This window comes from Myotis lucifugus, unplaced genomic scaffold (assembly GCF_000147115.1).
Source record: "Myotis lucifugus unplaced genomic scaffold, Myoluc2.0 scaffold_66, whole genome shotgun sequence".
NCBI classification, from domain to species: Eukaryota; Metazoa; Chordata; class Mammalia; order Chiroptera; family Vespertilionidae; genus Myotis; species Myotis lucifugus.
The window spans coordinates 2,503,729-2,517,928 of NW_005871114.1; the positions used below are offsets into that span (position 1 = coordinate 2,503,729).

At 49.9% G+C, this 14,200-nt stretch overlaps 1 protein-coding gene across 1 annotated transcript in view; it reads left to right on the plus strand.

Moving 5' to 3' along the window:
- TLL2 (tolloid like 2) overlaps nucleotides 1-14,200 on the plus strand; it is a 94,717-nt gene that overhangs the window by 53,656 nt on the left and 26,861 nt on the right. The window contains exons 6-10 of the mRNA XM_006089989.3: nucleotides 1,003-1,181; nucleotides 2,325-2,430; nucleotides 5,618-5,742; nucleotides 8,085-8,200; nucleotides 13,593-13,695. Of these exons, the coding sequence (XP_006090051.1) occupies nucleotides 1,003-1,181; nucleotides 2,325-2,430; nucleotides 5,618-5,742; nucleotides 8,085-8,200; nucleotides 13,593-13,695 (629 nt within the window). The remainder of the gene's footprint in view (nucleotides 1-1,002; nucleotides 1,182-2,324; nucleotides 2,431-5,617; nucleotides 5,743-8,084; nucleotides 8,201-13,592; nucleotides 13,696-14,200) is intronic.

Here is a 14,200-nt window from a genome sequence, read left to right on the forward strand (position 1 = left end):
ATCAAGCCCACAACCCGGGCATGCGTCCTTGCCTGGAATCGAACCCGAGACCCCTCAGTCCGCAGACTGATGCTCTATCCACTGAGCCACACCAGCTAGGATAAGGGGTTTTGTTTTTAAAAAGTAGCCAACGTAGCATAGGAATATATATCAAGGATAGATCTTTGACTTACTATATATATATCCTATTTAATAAAAGCCTAATATGCTAAGTGTCCGACCATTTGTTCAAACGTTCGACCGGTTGCTATGATGTGCACTGACCACCAGGGGGCAGATGCTCTGACCAGTAGGTTAGCTTGCTGCTGGGGTCCAGCTGATCAGGACTGGGCGAGACGGGCTGGACATGCCCTGGAGCCCTCCCTCAGTCCCTCCCCAGCCCTGATCGTGCACCAGTGGGGTCGCTCGGCCTGCCCTGCACCCTCTCACAATCTGGGACTCCTCAGGGGATGTCGGAGAGCTGGTTTCAGCCTGATCCCTGCAGGCCAGGCCGAGGGATCCCACCAGTACATGAATCCATGCACCAGGCCTCTAGTATATATATATATAATCTGCATGGTGAGGTAATGGCTATTTTAATTTTTTGTTTTATACCTTTCTATGTTAGGAATAATGATAAATATTACTTGAAAAAATAATTGTGACCAGGAGAGTCATCCCTAAGGCTCTTCTGATAACAGTACCAAGATGCATCTTTAGAGAAATGCCTCCTTTCCCATCTCTTTTCCTCATCATCGGTGATGGTCCAGCCAAGACTCAGAGTGGAAGGGTGGGAGAGTGTATGTGCTTTATTCCAGGGAGAGAGGCCATGAATTTTCAAGAGGATCCACGAGCACCAGAAAGGTCAAGAACTTTTGGAGGTTATTTCTGTATTGGGAGGAAAGTTGCACAATGAGAGAACGTTCAGCTCTGAAATTGTGTTTCTTTTAGACACCGCACACGCACACATTACACCCTTGCTGTTCCCTGACCTGCTGATTTGGGTATTTCTGCACTGTCCAGCTGTTGCTCCTATGTTGGGCGCCGAGGAGGAGGCCCACAAGCCATATCCATTGGGAAAAACTGTGACAAGTTTGGCATTGTGGCTCACGAGCTGGGCCATGTGGTTGGGTTCTGGCATGAACACACCCGGCCAGACAGAGACCAGCATGTCACCATCATCAGAGAAAACATCCAGCCAGGTAAGGCGCCTGTGTGGAGTCTGGGAGTTAAAGGCCAGGAAGGTAGCATCCCTGGGGTCAGGCAGGAGTGAAGGAGAGAGGGTTTGCTGGGAGCTGACCAGAGCTCATTTCTAAATACTAAGGCAGGGACTCCACTATGCAGGCTTTTGCCACCAGCCTGTCGCTGTCCCTGTGTAGCCTTTCCTGGGAGGTCACCTATTATAGCTTGTAGGTTAGAGCAGAAGCAAAATGACTTTCCATGTTGTAAATGTCAATGAAATCTAAATCCGTTTCCTAAAAGGAACAGAACCGACCACAACACTGTTGCTGAATCAAAGCTAAGCCAAAAAAAGAGTCCTGGTTGCTTTTATAAGAGTCATTTTTGCTGACTTAGGCAACCCATCCTTTTGAAACTGAAATACAATTGGGACATGAGTACAAATAAAAATAATATTTCTGCCCAGAAACATTCTGCCCCGAGGCAGATGAAGTGTCTAGATTTGAAAAAATACCTTCTCGTGTTAAATAATTTTATATAGAAGTTCACATTAACCGTCAAAGTATCTGGTTGAGAAGGACTTGTATGCATGCATATAAGCATAACTAATGGACATAAGACACTGGGGGGTAAGGGAGGGTAGGGGTGTGTCAAGGGCGGGGGGGAAAAAAAAGGACACTTATGTAATACCCTTTGTAATACTTTAAGCGAAAAATAAAAAAAATATTAAAAAAAAAAAAAAAAAAAAGTATCTGGTTGAAGAATATGGTTGCTTGAAAAATGTTTTCGAGAGTCTGAATCGTGAACTGTTTGGGATTGAACTGAACTCTGACTTGTTTTCTTTTGTTCCTTCAGTAGCAAGAGCAGAGTCCCCCCTCCCACCCCAATCAGGTTGATAACTAACCTGTCTGCAAACTTAGTGTAAGAGTTTGGAGTGGCATTTGGGGAGAGGTGTTGGGTAGTGGGGTTGGGAGGATGTAGGGCTTATTCTAAGTTTCAAATTTCTAATCTTAAAAGCAGCTACAAGAACCACCACCAAGGTGGTTATTTGACTGCTCGGGCTGACAGAGCTTTCGGAAGTCGCTATGGGCCCCCCTTCCCCGCTCTGCCTCCTTTCAGGTGCCTGCCTTGCTTTTCAAAGGCCTTAACAGAGTGTTGTGTCACAGGTCAGGAGTATAATTTCTTAAAAATGGAAGCTGGGGAAGTGAGCTCTCTCGGAGAGACGTACGACTTTGACAGCATCATGCACTACGCCCGGAACACCTTTTCAAGGTCGGAACCTATGCTTCACCTCGTCTGTTTTATTGTGCCTGCCGCAGGCTTGGGTCGGATTCCTGGAGGTCTGCAGAGAGCGGGTCTCCGCATGCTCCTCGCACGGTTGGTGTGTCTGTCCTTGAAATACAGTGGCCTCTGGGCTGCAGTGAAATATAATCTAATCAGGCTCCTGCTAATAAGACTGAATCCCATTGTGAAGTGGGTGTTCCATCATGCCTAGTGTCACAAGCAGCAAACTGGAAAAGGGACATTATCGAGAGGCTGGCTGCCCTCATAACCGAGAGGCTCTGTGTCACATTTCCAGTGGGTCGGGGGGTCTTCTAAAGCAGCAGCCACCAACCGGTGGTCTGTGGACCCCTGGTGGTCTGTGAGGCCCGAAAGGTTGGCGACCACTGCTCTAAAGCCTGACCTTGAAGTAGGCACGGAGGCATTTCCCAGTTCTCCTCAAGTAGGCTAGGTCTACTGGAAGCTAGATGGTGTCAGAGCTGGGAGGGTGCTAAATCATGGCTTCATTTCAAAGGTGAAGAAGGTGAGGCTCCAGCCAGCTCGAGGGCATGCAGGTCGCTGGGGTTGGCATGAGAACAGATCCAGGTCTCCTGGCTGGTGGTCACACACGATGGTAGCTGAGATCCCCAAGTACAGCCGGACCCGTTATTTACGGGTGGCGTTGGCAGGATCTGTTTTGATGAGTTAGTGTTGTGCTGAACCAGGTGCTAAATATTTTCAATACTGCCCTGGCGTCTAGGCCATCCCACTATTCTGTATATAGAAGTGCTCCCTGCCCCCAGGGGAGGTCCCTCAAAACCTCAGGTTCCAAACCAGGCGGAGGAAGCCTCAGATTTCCATATGGCAATGAATGAGGCCATATCTGTCTGTCCTTCACCCATCTGTGCGAGGATAAATATATAATAATAAATAATAGATAAATTATAAAGCAGTGCAAAGAGTTATGACAGCTACAGAAACAAGACCCAAGTGACCAGCTTCTCACTTGGACCAACTTGACACTGGTTCCCTCATGAAATCAGTGCTTTGTCTCCAGCCTGCAGCCCCTGGGGCTGATGTGATGTGGCCCAACTGGTCCCTGCTCCATTTCCCAAACCTGCTGGCCACCCAGGGCCCAACACCCAAGCATCCCCCACTCTGATCTCTGATCCTCCGAGAGGCTACTGGCCTTTCCACTCCGTGGGAGCTTAGAGTTCCTTAAGGACAAGCTGGCAGAACTCGCATGACATCACTTCTGTCACATTTTATTGGCCGGAGCAAGTGACAGAGCCGGCCCAGATTCAAGTGATGGGAAAATAGATACTACCTCTAAATATGGGGAGTGGCAATTTCACGTTGCAAAGGGATGTGGATATCGGGAGGCATAATTCATTATTTTAACAGTCAGCCACAACTACCTTCTCACCTCTGCACCAGCGTTCACAGTGGTTCTGGCAAATCTATTTCACAGCAAGTAGATGCCTGCCTTGCCCTGCCTGCAGTTTTCTGCATGGATCTTCAGAAAGCTCCTTTGTTCAGTGGGATGTTTATCAATGGCATCCTTACTGGTGGACTTTCCTGCCCACTTTTTGTCAAAAGTTTCCCACTCCTTAACTCCCTGTCATTACTTCTGCTCACATGTCCCCTGTAAAAGAGCAGAAAATGGTCCAGAGAACATTTACTCACCTGGGAGGCAAATGCTATTCCTGCTGATGGGAAACCCAGTCTTCGTGTGTCTTGACGACTGAGCTGTCTTCTTCCAACTTTATTCCCTTGAGTTTATTGCAGCTCCCTCCCTCCCCTTGGTTGGACCGGGGCTGTGGGTAGTGGTGTCTTTGGAGGACTTGTGGGGCGAGGGTCCAGGAGATAAGGAGACAGTTCTCTGGTACAGTGTTGTCTTTGTTTGGAGAATTCTGAGTGGACAGTTTTATTCCCTAAGGCAGTGGTCGGCAAACTCATTAGTCAACAGAGCCAAATATCAACAGTACAACAATTGAAATTTCTTCTGAGAGCCAAATTTTTTAAATGTAAACTATATAGGTAGGTACATTGTTATTAATTTAATTAGGGTACTCCTAAGGCTTAGGAAGAGCCACACTCAAGGGGCCAAAGAGCCGCAGTTTGCCGACCACGGCCCTAAGGCATCTGCCAAACCCTTTCTTAGTTTAGCAGAATGCCAATGCTAAGAGTTGTCCTACATAAAAGCGGGGGGAGGCATTACTACAGTGGTTTACACAGGGGACGTCTCTTGTTGTAAACATCTTCCAGAACCCACCACCTTGCTGGCGGCTCAGGATGTGCTGGGGTGGGGATGGGATAGGGGGGGGAGGGGGAGGGCTCAGGCAGGGGGTACACCGTGCCCGAAGCATGAAGGTGTGCATAGGGCCTGTACTCAGCTGGGCATCTGGTATTCTGGCATCCACTTGTCTGTTTTGGTCATTTTAGACTTTATTTCCATGGGAGTAGAAGAAGACATTAATGTTAAAAGGAATGGCTGAGACCATCTAGGCCAATCTCTTATTGTTCAGAGAAGTAAACTGCGGCTCAGAGAGGGGAGGGGACTTGTCTGAGCTCACTTGGGTGGCAGAGCCAGGCCTTACATAGAAATCTCTAGGCCCGGGCTCTCTTGAGTACCCCTAGTTCTCTGCATTCATTCATCTCACTTCCTATCTGATTACCCCTCTTGCCAGCGAGTCCCCAAATTCCAGTCCCCATTTTTACCAGCTCATCTAGCACTTCCTGACAGCCCCTGGCAGTCTCACATTGTACAGGTTCCCATGAGCTCTCTGCAGCCTCTCCAAGACTTGTCCGTGCTCAGCACTGCCCATTGCACAGCTCCAAGGGGCACCGCTCACATCGTCATCTCTCTGAACGGTGTTCCCTCCAGTTTTGCAGCGTGGTGGCCCTGGGGCCTGAACCTGTAAAGCGCTTTGTGGAAATGCTCAATAAACATCAGTAAGGGAAGCCCTTAGGCCACTGGGCTAGGGCATATTTTTAAACTTGGCAGAGTCATTTTCCCATTGGGAAGGGAGCAGGCAGCTGATGAAACGGAATGCTCAAATGCCAGCACAAGAGCTGCGCAGGGAGGAGGAATGTCGATGGGGTTATGGTCAAGGAAATGAAGACTGTAAATCCCAGCGCGGTCCCTGACAGCCCTGACTTTTCTTTCTCCTTCTCTCGCTTTCTGTCCCTCCTGCAGAGGGGTTTTCTTAGACACCATCCTCCCCCGCCGAGATGACAGTGGCGTCAGGCCAACCATTGGCCAGCGCGTGCGGCTCAGTCAGGGAGACATCGCTCAAGCCAGGAAGCTGTACAAGTGCCCAGGTAACTGAGCCCTGGGAGTCCCAGGGCCCCCAGAGCGTCCCCAAGCACGACTCCACTGCCCTTTGCAGACATTCTCCTTGGCTGGGAAAACAACTTGGGGAACCTGGGGGGACGGCCTCTGGCAGCTGTGATTCCTAATGTGCTGCTGTTGGGAGGTGTGGGGTGGTATAGAAAGCCCAGATGGTGAGGTGGTTGCCCGCAGCGAGGTGAAGAGTAGGCCTGGAGCCCACAGCTCAACTTGTGGGACGCTGCAGAGCTCTGGCAAAGCCTGATGTTCAGAAGAGGAAGGAGGCATTGTAGAACCACAGTGCACTCCGTAACGGCAAAGGCGCCTCTCCTTTCTATGGGAGTAAAGGGTGTGTTTTGACAAAACAAGAGGCAGTGGTGTTGCAGGAAGACCGAGCATGAAGGAGAATGCTTTGGAAGGAGGGAGTCAGCTCCCCAAACCCTGGGAGGTGGAGGGGCCTCAGTGCTGTAAATGAGGTCTTTGCTGTGGTCTTGGGGCTCTTCTAGCCGACCAGGGTGCTGGCCCGTGGCCCCCCGTCTGCCATTGAAGTCTGGGAAGTACACTGGGTTCTGAGCAGATGCCCACTTCTCTGCCAGTTCAGAAGCCTGCTCCCCTTGAACTTGCCCTCTTGTTTGCCTTTTGTCCCCTTGACTTCAGCATCATCAAACCCCCTGCTGCCTTGGGTGGGGGGGTGACCTCACATCAACCCCTTTAAACTGCTGAACTTGAATGCAAAGCATTGGCTACCACAGCCACGTTTTTACCACTGATGGAACAATGCATTGCAGCTTTGGGGGTGGAAAAAGGAAACTCCATTACCAACAGGTCCGGTTACTTTTTTCAACCCCCAAGACCAGGCACACAGTTGATCATGGGACAGAATATTTGAAATAGGGGCCATCCTAGAATATCTGGGTTATCACATCGCCCTAAGCAGCGGGGTCACGGGGGCTTTGCTCCATCATGAACCTCTAGGAAATATGTTCAGCCAGCTATTAGTCATCTGGGGGTGCATTAGGGCTGCAGTACAGGACACACATATCATGTATCCCTGCTGGATTGAAAGAGAAACCTTATAGCATTCCCTGGGAAATGCCATCGTATTTATTTAGTTATAATGTATATGCCTCTTACTTCCCAAAAGGATTCGAGGCAGCTGGTAAATACCGCAGAGCCATACAGTAACGTATCTGTTCCCTCAGAATGTTGATGATTATTCTGAAATAATTTCCATAGAGCCCTCGGGGGTGGTGACTGCCAGGCATAATCCTCATGATGCCTGGCAGTTGTTGGGTAACATGATATTGAAGCCCCGCTATCCAGGACTTCCTGAGGTGAGGATGGGCCGCCCTCCAGCTACCCCTTCCTGCAGCTCCAAAGACGGCAGCTCCCAGGAGTTTCAAGTAGTAGCTGAAATTGAGAGTGGTTGCTGTGCAGAGTCTGAATTGCACTCAGGAAAATGTGCAGTAGGAGCTTCTTTCCCACGTTTTGGGGGTGGCCCCATAAGAGCAGGGGTCCCCAGCAACCCAGTGGCTATGTCTTTGGGATCTGAGCCCCCGGGAGTCAGGGGAATATGAAACCTGCAGCGTCCAAGCTTCCTCATCCAGGTATGAGGACAAATTAGGGAAATATTTTCACATACATAAGGACTAGGCTTTAGACTCATGGCCCAGCAACCCTGAAACATTCAAGACCAGGATGGCCTCTTGTAGAGTGTTCCTACTTCCAGGGCCTCTGGTCATTTTTTCCCCCTGTTTTCTTGACTACTTGGTAGCTCATTTAGAGGTGGGTAGCAGGAAAAGAAGAGGCAAGGTTGAAGCTAATAGCTGATAGGAGTTTCAAAGCTTTTTTTCTTTTCGTGTTACCTACTCGGGCTTTCATATCCTTTCTGCCACAGACATTGTTATTGGCAATGGCAAGGCTGCTGTGTGGGGAGCACTCACCGTGTGCCAAGCATCGAGCTGATCCAGTTCATTTAATGCAGATGAGTTCATTAACCTTTCGGGCAGGCCACACCCATTTAACAGATATGAAAACTAAGGCCACCACCACACATCCTGCTGGAGAGCTGAGATTCAAACCCAGCTCTAGGCATACTCAATCCTGAGAGCCTCAGAGGTATTCCTGGGGTGTTCCTTTTTGGTGCCCAGACTCTATTTTCACTTTTATTAGCCGGGAAGATGCCAGTGGGCCTGGCACACTTCTCGCCAATGCATTCTGAAGGCTGTGGCTAGTAAAGGGGTGTGTCTGCTCGGCAGCCCTGTAGAGGGCGCTCTGAGGCGGAGAGTGTGTGTGTGAGAGTGCCTGAATCCTGTTTGTCCTTTTGCTTGTGCAGCATGTGGGGAGACTCTGCAGGACACCACGGGGAACTTCTCTGCACCTGGCTTTCCGAACGGCTACCCTTCTTATTCCCACTGCGTCTGGAGGATATCGGTCACTCCAGGGGAAAAGGTAGGAACGTCAGGAAATGACCTAACAGCCTTTAAGTTGGGTGACGTGTGAGGAGTTATTATTAACAGGAGTAATAACAGCTGTTATGCTGTGGGCACCCACTGTGCGCCAGGCACGCAGTGCTAGCTTGCCTAATGTTATTTCCTTCTGGACTTTTCCGCCAGCCTCCCTCGTACAGATGGAAGCCTATACACTAAATGTCCGTAAGAGGCATAAATCAAGCCCACAGTGTGTAAAACAAAGTAGGTCCTATCCTTTTACCTTGATAAGTGCACCGTCAGAATGCCCTGGAAGGTGAGGAGCCAATTGAGAAGGTCTCAAAGTGCTGCTCTGGCAGGTGGCAATATGGGGAGAGCTAGACACCAACCCACAGCTGCCCTCTCCTCCTCCCAGCCCCAGTCCCATCTCAGGAGCACCCAGGGTGACCCGTCAGCCCACACACCTGAGCACCCTTCACTCCTGCCTTGCAAATAGCCATTGCTTGGCTGCCCCTGCAGTGGAAGTGGACTGCCCAGGTGTGCTGTCTTCCCCCGGGAGGATGGATCCAGGGCAGAGGTCCTTGCATGTCCTGGAAGTGGACTCAGGGGCTGTTTGGACAGGGAATCCCGGGATTCTGGGCTCCTGGTGTGAGGTCTAGAAGCTGGGCAAGCTCTAGGTGGGCATGTTCCTTTAGCTCTGAAGACCATGCCTCTTGAGAGCTAAGCCCAAGAGGGTATGTTCATGACCCTACTGCAATGTGCATTTCCATATACCCACTATATGGACATGCAATCTGAGGCTCAGACCTTTTATAAATTACCCAAATTCACAGTAAGATATAGAAATGAGGACTGGGCCTCCGCAGTTCGAAACAAGTTTTCTACATGACATCTCTCTACAGTTCAAGTTATCTCAAAACAGATGCAGCTATCTTGGAAACGTTTGCTCTGTCATACCTGTCGTAGCTTGTCTCACAAATCATAATGCTGGTTTATTGGGCTGCCCCCTTCTAAACTCATCGAGGACAGAGGTTGTTCACCTCCAGCACCTAACATAACCCAGCCCAACATAACCCAGGGTACAGAGTCACACAATAAGTATTTGTTGAATGAACGTGTGGATAGACGAGTGGCCAAGAGAAAAACCTGCAGCTGGGGGTGCAGTGAGCGGTCTTGGAATTTTTCAGGTGCCCATAGCCAACTTACAAGTATTCCAAATTCATAACGTTAAAAGATGTTCATTGAAATGTCACTTTAAACATAGTGTGAAAACTAGAGAGAAATAATGGCTAGGCATGATTGGCAGCCTTTTCTGTGTACTGTTTTTAGCATATTATGTAGAGTCCCTTGTTTAATCCTCACAAGTTCATGTGAAAGGTGCTGTTACCACACTCATTTTGCAGGTGAGGGAATGGACCTGCCCAAGGCTACCCAGTTTGTCGCAGAGTTGAGAGTTGAGCCCAGGCGCTGAGAGCCAGGATGCTTACCCATCTTCCTATATTATTCCACAAAAGGGACAGGCTAAGACATTTGAACATGCATTCACACACACACACACACACACACACACACACACACACACTCACGCTCACATGCACACACCCTTCCTCTGGCTCTAAGCATTAAGACCTTGTGGTTGTCCTGTTGAGCCTGAGAAACTCGAGACCTGTCCGCCTTGGGTGGATGTGCCATCCCTGTGCCTGCGGGGGCGGCAGCGGGAGGGAGGCAGGAAGGAGGAGGAGAAGGAGGAAGGGGTCTTGTAATCCCCAAATTGTTGAATTGCCCCTGCTAGCAGAGGCTCTGTGATGTGTGTGAACTGTGTAAGATTTTGCCCAGCCTTAATTATTATTGCTAACTGGGGGCAGGGAGAATACATATCATTGAGATTCCTGCACTGATTATTTCAATTTCTGCTCACCCAGCCTTCCCCAGAGCTGCTGGTAATTAGCAAACTTGATTGATTCGCATTATCACCTCCTGTTCATCACCTCTTCCCCTATGGTCTTTATGGCTCACTAACATACTTACAGTAATTAGCCTGAATAATTACCCCATTCATTCAGATCATGAATGTGTTACTGAGGAATTTGTAATAACATTTCCTTTCTGAAATTTAAAAAACAAAGGCTACAGAACCGTATAGCAACCAGCTAGCAAGCACTCCCGAGCCAGTCCACTGGGATATAAGCACTGAAGGGGGATGCGAAGGGAGTGGAAGGTACAATTTCTGTCTTCAGGAGACTTAGAATTTAGTTAGGCTCCTCCACACCCCTGGGGAGTCTGATGTGATTGAAAGAGGCGCATTTGCTTGGCACCAGTATTGTTTTTTATTTTATTTTTGGTTAATTGTCACCTGAGGATATTTTTTCCATTGATTTTTAGAGAGAGTGGAAGGTGGGGAAGGAAGAAGGGAGAGAGAGGTACATTGATAAGAGAGAGACACATCAATCAGTTGCCTCCCACACACTCCCAGGTAGGGGTCAGGGATTGCACCTGCAATCCTGCAAGGTTTGTGCCCTTGACTGGAAATTGAACCTGAAACTCTTCTGTGCAGGGGCTGATGCTCTAACCACTGAGTAACCTGCCAGAGTGGCACCAATATTTTTTTAAGCTTCTGAGGTGATTCTATATGCAAGTAGGGTTGAGAACCACTGGTCTAGTGTCAAAGAGCAACATCTCTCTCTCTCTCTCTCTCTCTCTCTCTCTCTCTCTCTCTCTTGCTCTCTCTCTCTCTCTCTCTCTCTCTCTCACACACACACACTACAACACAGGAGAGGAGCTGGCCTGCTATTTTCTGGTGCTGACTCTTCATTTCCTAGGAGGGCTCAGGGCTTTGTGGACAAAGGCACTCCTCGTCCTGAGACCTGAACACTGGGTGTGAGGCATTGCCCATACACTCTTTGCACACCTGCTCCGGGACCACTGTGAGAAGGAGAGGGGAGAGTTCCAGAGAGGGAGAGGCCGTGTCCCTGTGGGTGTCAGAGAAGGACTCAGGGAGGGGGAGGGGCTCTTGAGCTGGGCCCGGGGAGGGTTCCGTTTGTGTGGCTATATTGGGGCGCACTGAGAGGTAAGGTCACCTATTAGGGTGGGCACTGGAGGCTCTGGAAGGTTAGCAGTGACTTTAATGTATGAGATGGGGACAGAGGGAACCACTGACGTTTTCTGAGCAGAGGAGGGCTCTAGCAAACATGAGACAGAAGTGCAAGATGGGTCTAGAAGCCCTACTGTGCAGACTGGAGGTGGGCACAGCAGCAGGAGTGCAGGAATCCTCCCAGCAGGAGCGATGCAGGAAGAGCTGTTGAAGGGGCATGGAGACTGCCTTCAAGCAGGGGGCACAGACACCTTAAAGGAAAAGAGTCTGTCGGCATCGGGAAAACAATAGGGGAAAAATAGAGAAAACACCAGGTGTTGCACCTGAGCGATGGTGTCGCCTCCAGACAGGAAAGCTGGAAGGGAGGTGCTTTGTGTTTTTTGTTGTTGTTTTTGTTTTTTAAAAAAATATTTTTATTGATTTCAGAGAGGAAGGGAGAGGGAGAGAGAGATAGAAACATCAATGATGAGAGAGAACCATTGATCGGCTGCCCCCGGCACACACCCCCGCCCCCTGGGAATGGGGCCCACAACCCAGGCATGTGCCCCTGACCGGAATCGAACCTGGGACCTTTCAGTCCACAGGCCGACACTCTATCCACTGAGCCAAACCAGCCAGGGCGGGAAGTGCTTTGTTTTGAGGTAGCCTCACCATTTCATGGGGAGTGAAGAAGACAAGAACCAGCAGAGAAGAGAGACGGTGGAGAGAGGACCGGTTAGTGTGGCAAAACCAGAGAGGAGAGGCTCACAGCAGAGGGCCCACGGAGAACCAAGACGAATACCTAACAGTCTGTTCTATTTGGCCAACGGGGCCCTGAAACCTTTGCCCTGCAGCCCTCCAGCCCAGGGGTTTATTTGGAGACCAGGGACTGGGGCTGTTTGAATATAAATGAAAGTGGGAGGATGAAGATGCTAGAGAGAGTTGAACTGAGGGAGAGAACGGTTCCCCAGGTGGGAAAAGGAGTAGGGTCAGAGGTGCAGGGGCTGGAGCAGGGCTGCCCTCAGCGGGACCCTGTAGAGCAAGAAGACCTGAGAAATGATGGAGCAGGGACATGCTGAGCACGGGCCGAGACAACGTGAGGGCAGGGCTGGACGAGCCCCGGCTGCTCAGTGCAGGAGAAGGCACAGCAACCTGCACAGTGGGATCCATGGGGGTGATGGGAGCGGGGAAGTCTGAACTCTGGGCCATCTGCCAGCGGAGCCCTGAGCTGGAAGGTTGTGGTGGGGACCAGGGCCAGTTCATGGGAGCAGCGCCTGTGTACAGGGTCACCCAGCCCCCTGCACTGGTGGGGACAGGGCGTCCACTGAATGGCCTCAGGATGCACAGAAGAACTGGAACCTTCCTTTCCAGTCCAACTGATTCCCACCTCCCAGCCTTTGCTCCTTCTCCTTTCCCCTCTGCGTCCTCGTTCCAGACACACACACAGGGAACCGGGCTGGGTGTACTTACAATGCAGTGCAGGTCTGCAGGCTCGTCCTTGCCTTTGCTCATGTCGCCCTTCTCACCAGAATGCTTTCACCCTACTCCTCGGCCCACGGGACCCTTGTTCCCCTTAGCTTAAACGCCACCTCCTCCGAGAAGCCTTCTCCAGGGTCACCGGGCAGAATTCAGTTCTCTCTCCTTGGGCCTCCTCAGCACCCTTCCCATCTATTCCTCTCTTTGCAGCATTTATTCATGCTGTTCTAACTGGCTTGACACACCTGCCCTTCCCTCTCTGCCTGAGATCCCTAAAGGCAAGAACCCTGTCTTTCTGATCTTTCTGTCTCGATAGGCCAGCACAGACTGGCACACAGTAGGTGGAACGAACGAACGAGCGAGCGGGCGAACTGTAGGGAGGCTATTAGACACACCACACCTCAGAGGAGTGAGGTCATGGCCGAGGGGACATTGATCACGGAGGTGCTCAGATGCACTCGGGCTAACCCCAGGCCCTTTAGAATGATTGATGATGTTATAAGATCTCTTCGTATCTCTGAACTTCATCGACCCCTTGCCTCCTTCCGCATCCCCAGGCTCAGTGCGTCCTGGCCCTGCTTTAATGCATCTTGCTTTCTGTAAACCACCCTGTGACTTCAAAAGCTCGACCTATTCCCCCGACGGAACCGAAGGACCCATCTCCTCTGTTTACCCCCCATCCTGCTTAAGGTTTATTATTGAATGTCACGCGGTTTCCTGTGAGTGTGTTTTTTGAGAGGACACTCGGTCTGTGGTCTGAGAGCTCTGTATGCTAAGGGGTAACGTGAGAACACCGGTATGCGAGATGAGGCTTTCAAAGCTCCTCAGGCTTTGTTGCCAAAACTCACTTTATGGTAACTCTTTACAGATCGTCTTAAACTTCACGTCCATGGATTTGTTTAAAAGCCGCCTGTGCTGGTACGATTACGTGGAGGTCCGGGATGGTTATTGGAGGAAGGCCCCCCTGTTGGGTGAGTTGACTTAAGAAAGCCTTGGGAGAGGAGCGATCGGATGTTCTGTGTGATGCTGTTAATGTTCGCGAGGGTGTGTGTCATTGTAAAACTCGGAACCTTCCATTTGGCCACACATGTTCAAAGCTTTTAAAACTGTGAATGCCCTTTGACCCGGCAATTCCACTTCTTGGAATTTGTCCTGGAGAACTAATTAAGGAAGTGTGCAAAGCTCTAGCTCCAGGGATGCTCACTGAAGCAGGAAGAATCGAAAACAATTTACATGTTCAACAGCAGGGGCTAGCGGAATAAATTATGATTCATCCTTTCAATGGAAAACTATCCAGCCATTAAAAACAAAGTTGGAGGTGACCCTTTCTTGATACAGAAAGGTGTTCATTTACATTGTTACACCAAAAGAGGTATGACACAATAGAATATGCAGTGGGATTCCATTCTAACAAAACATACGTTTCTATGTCTATTATGCTGGCGCTGCAAACTCAGATGCCTTCAGAAATAAGGT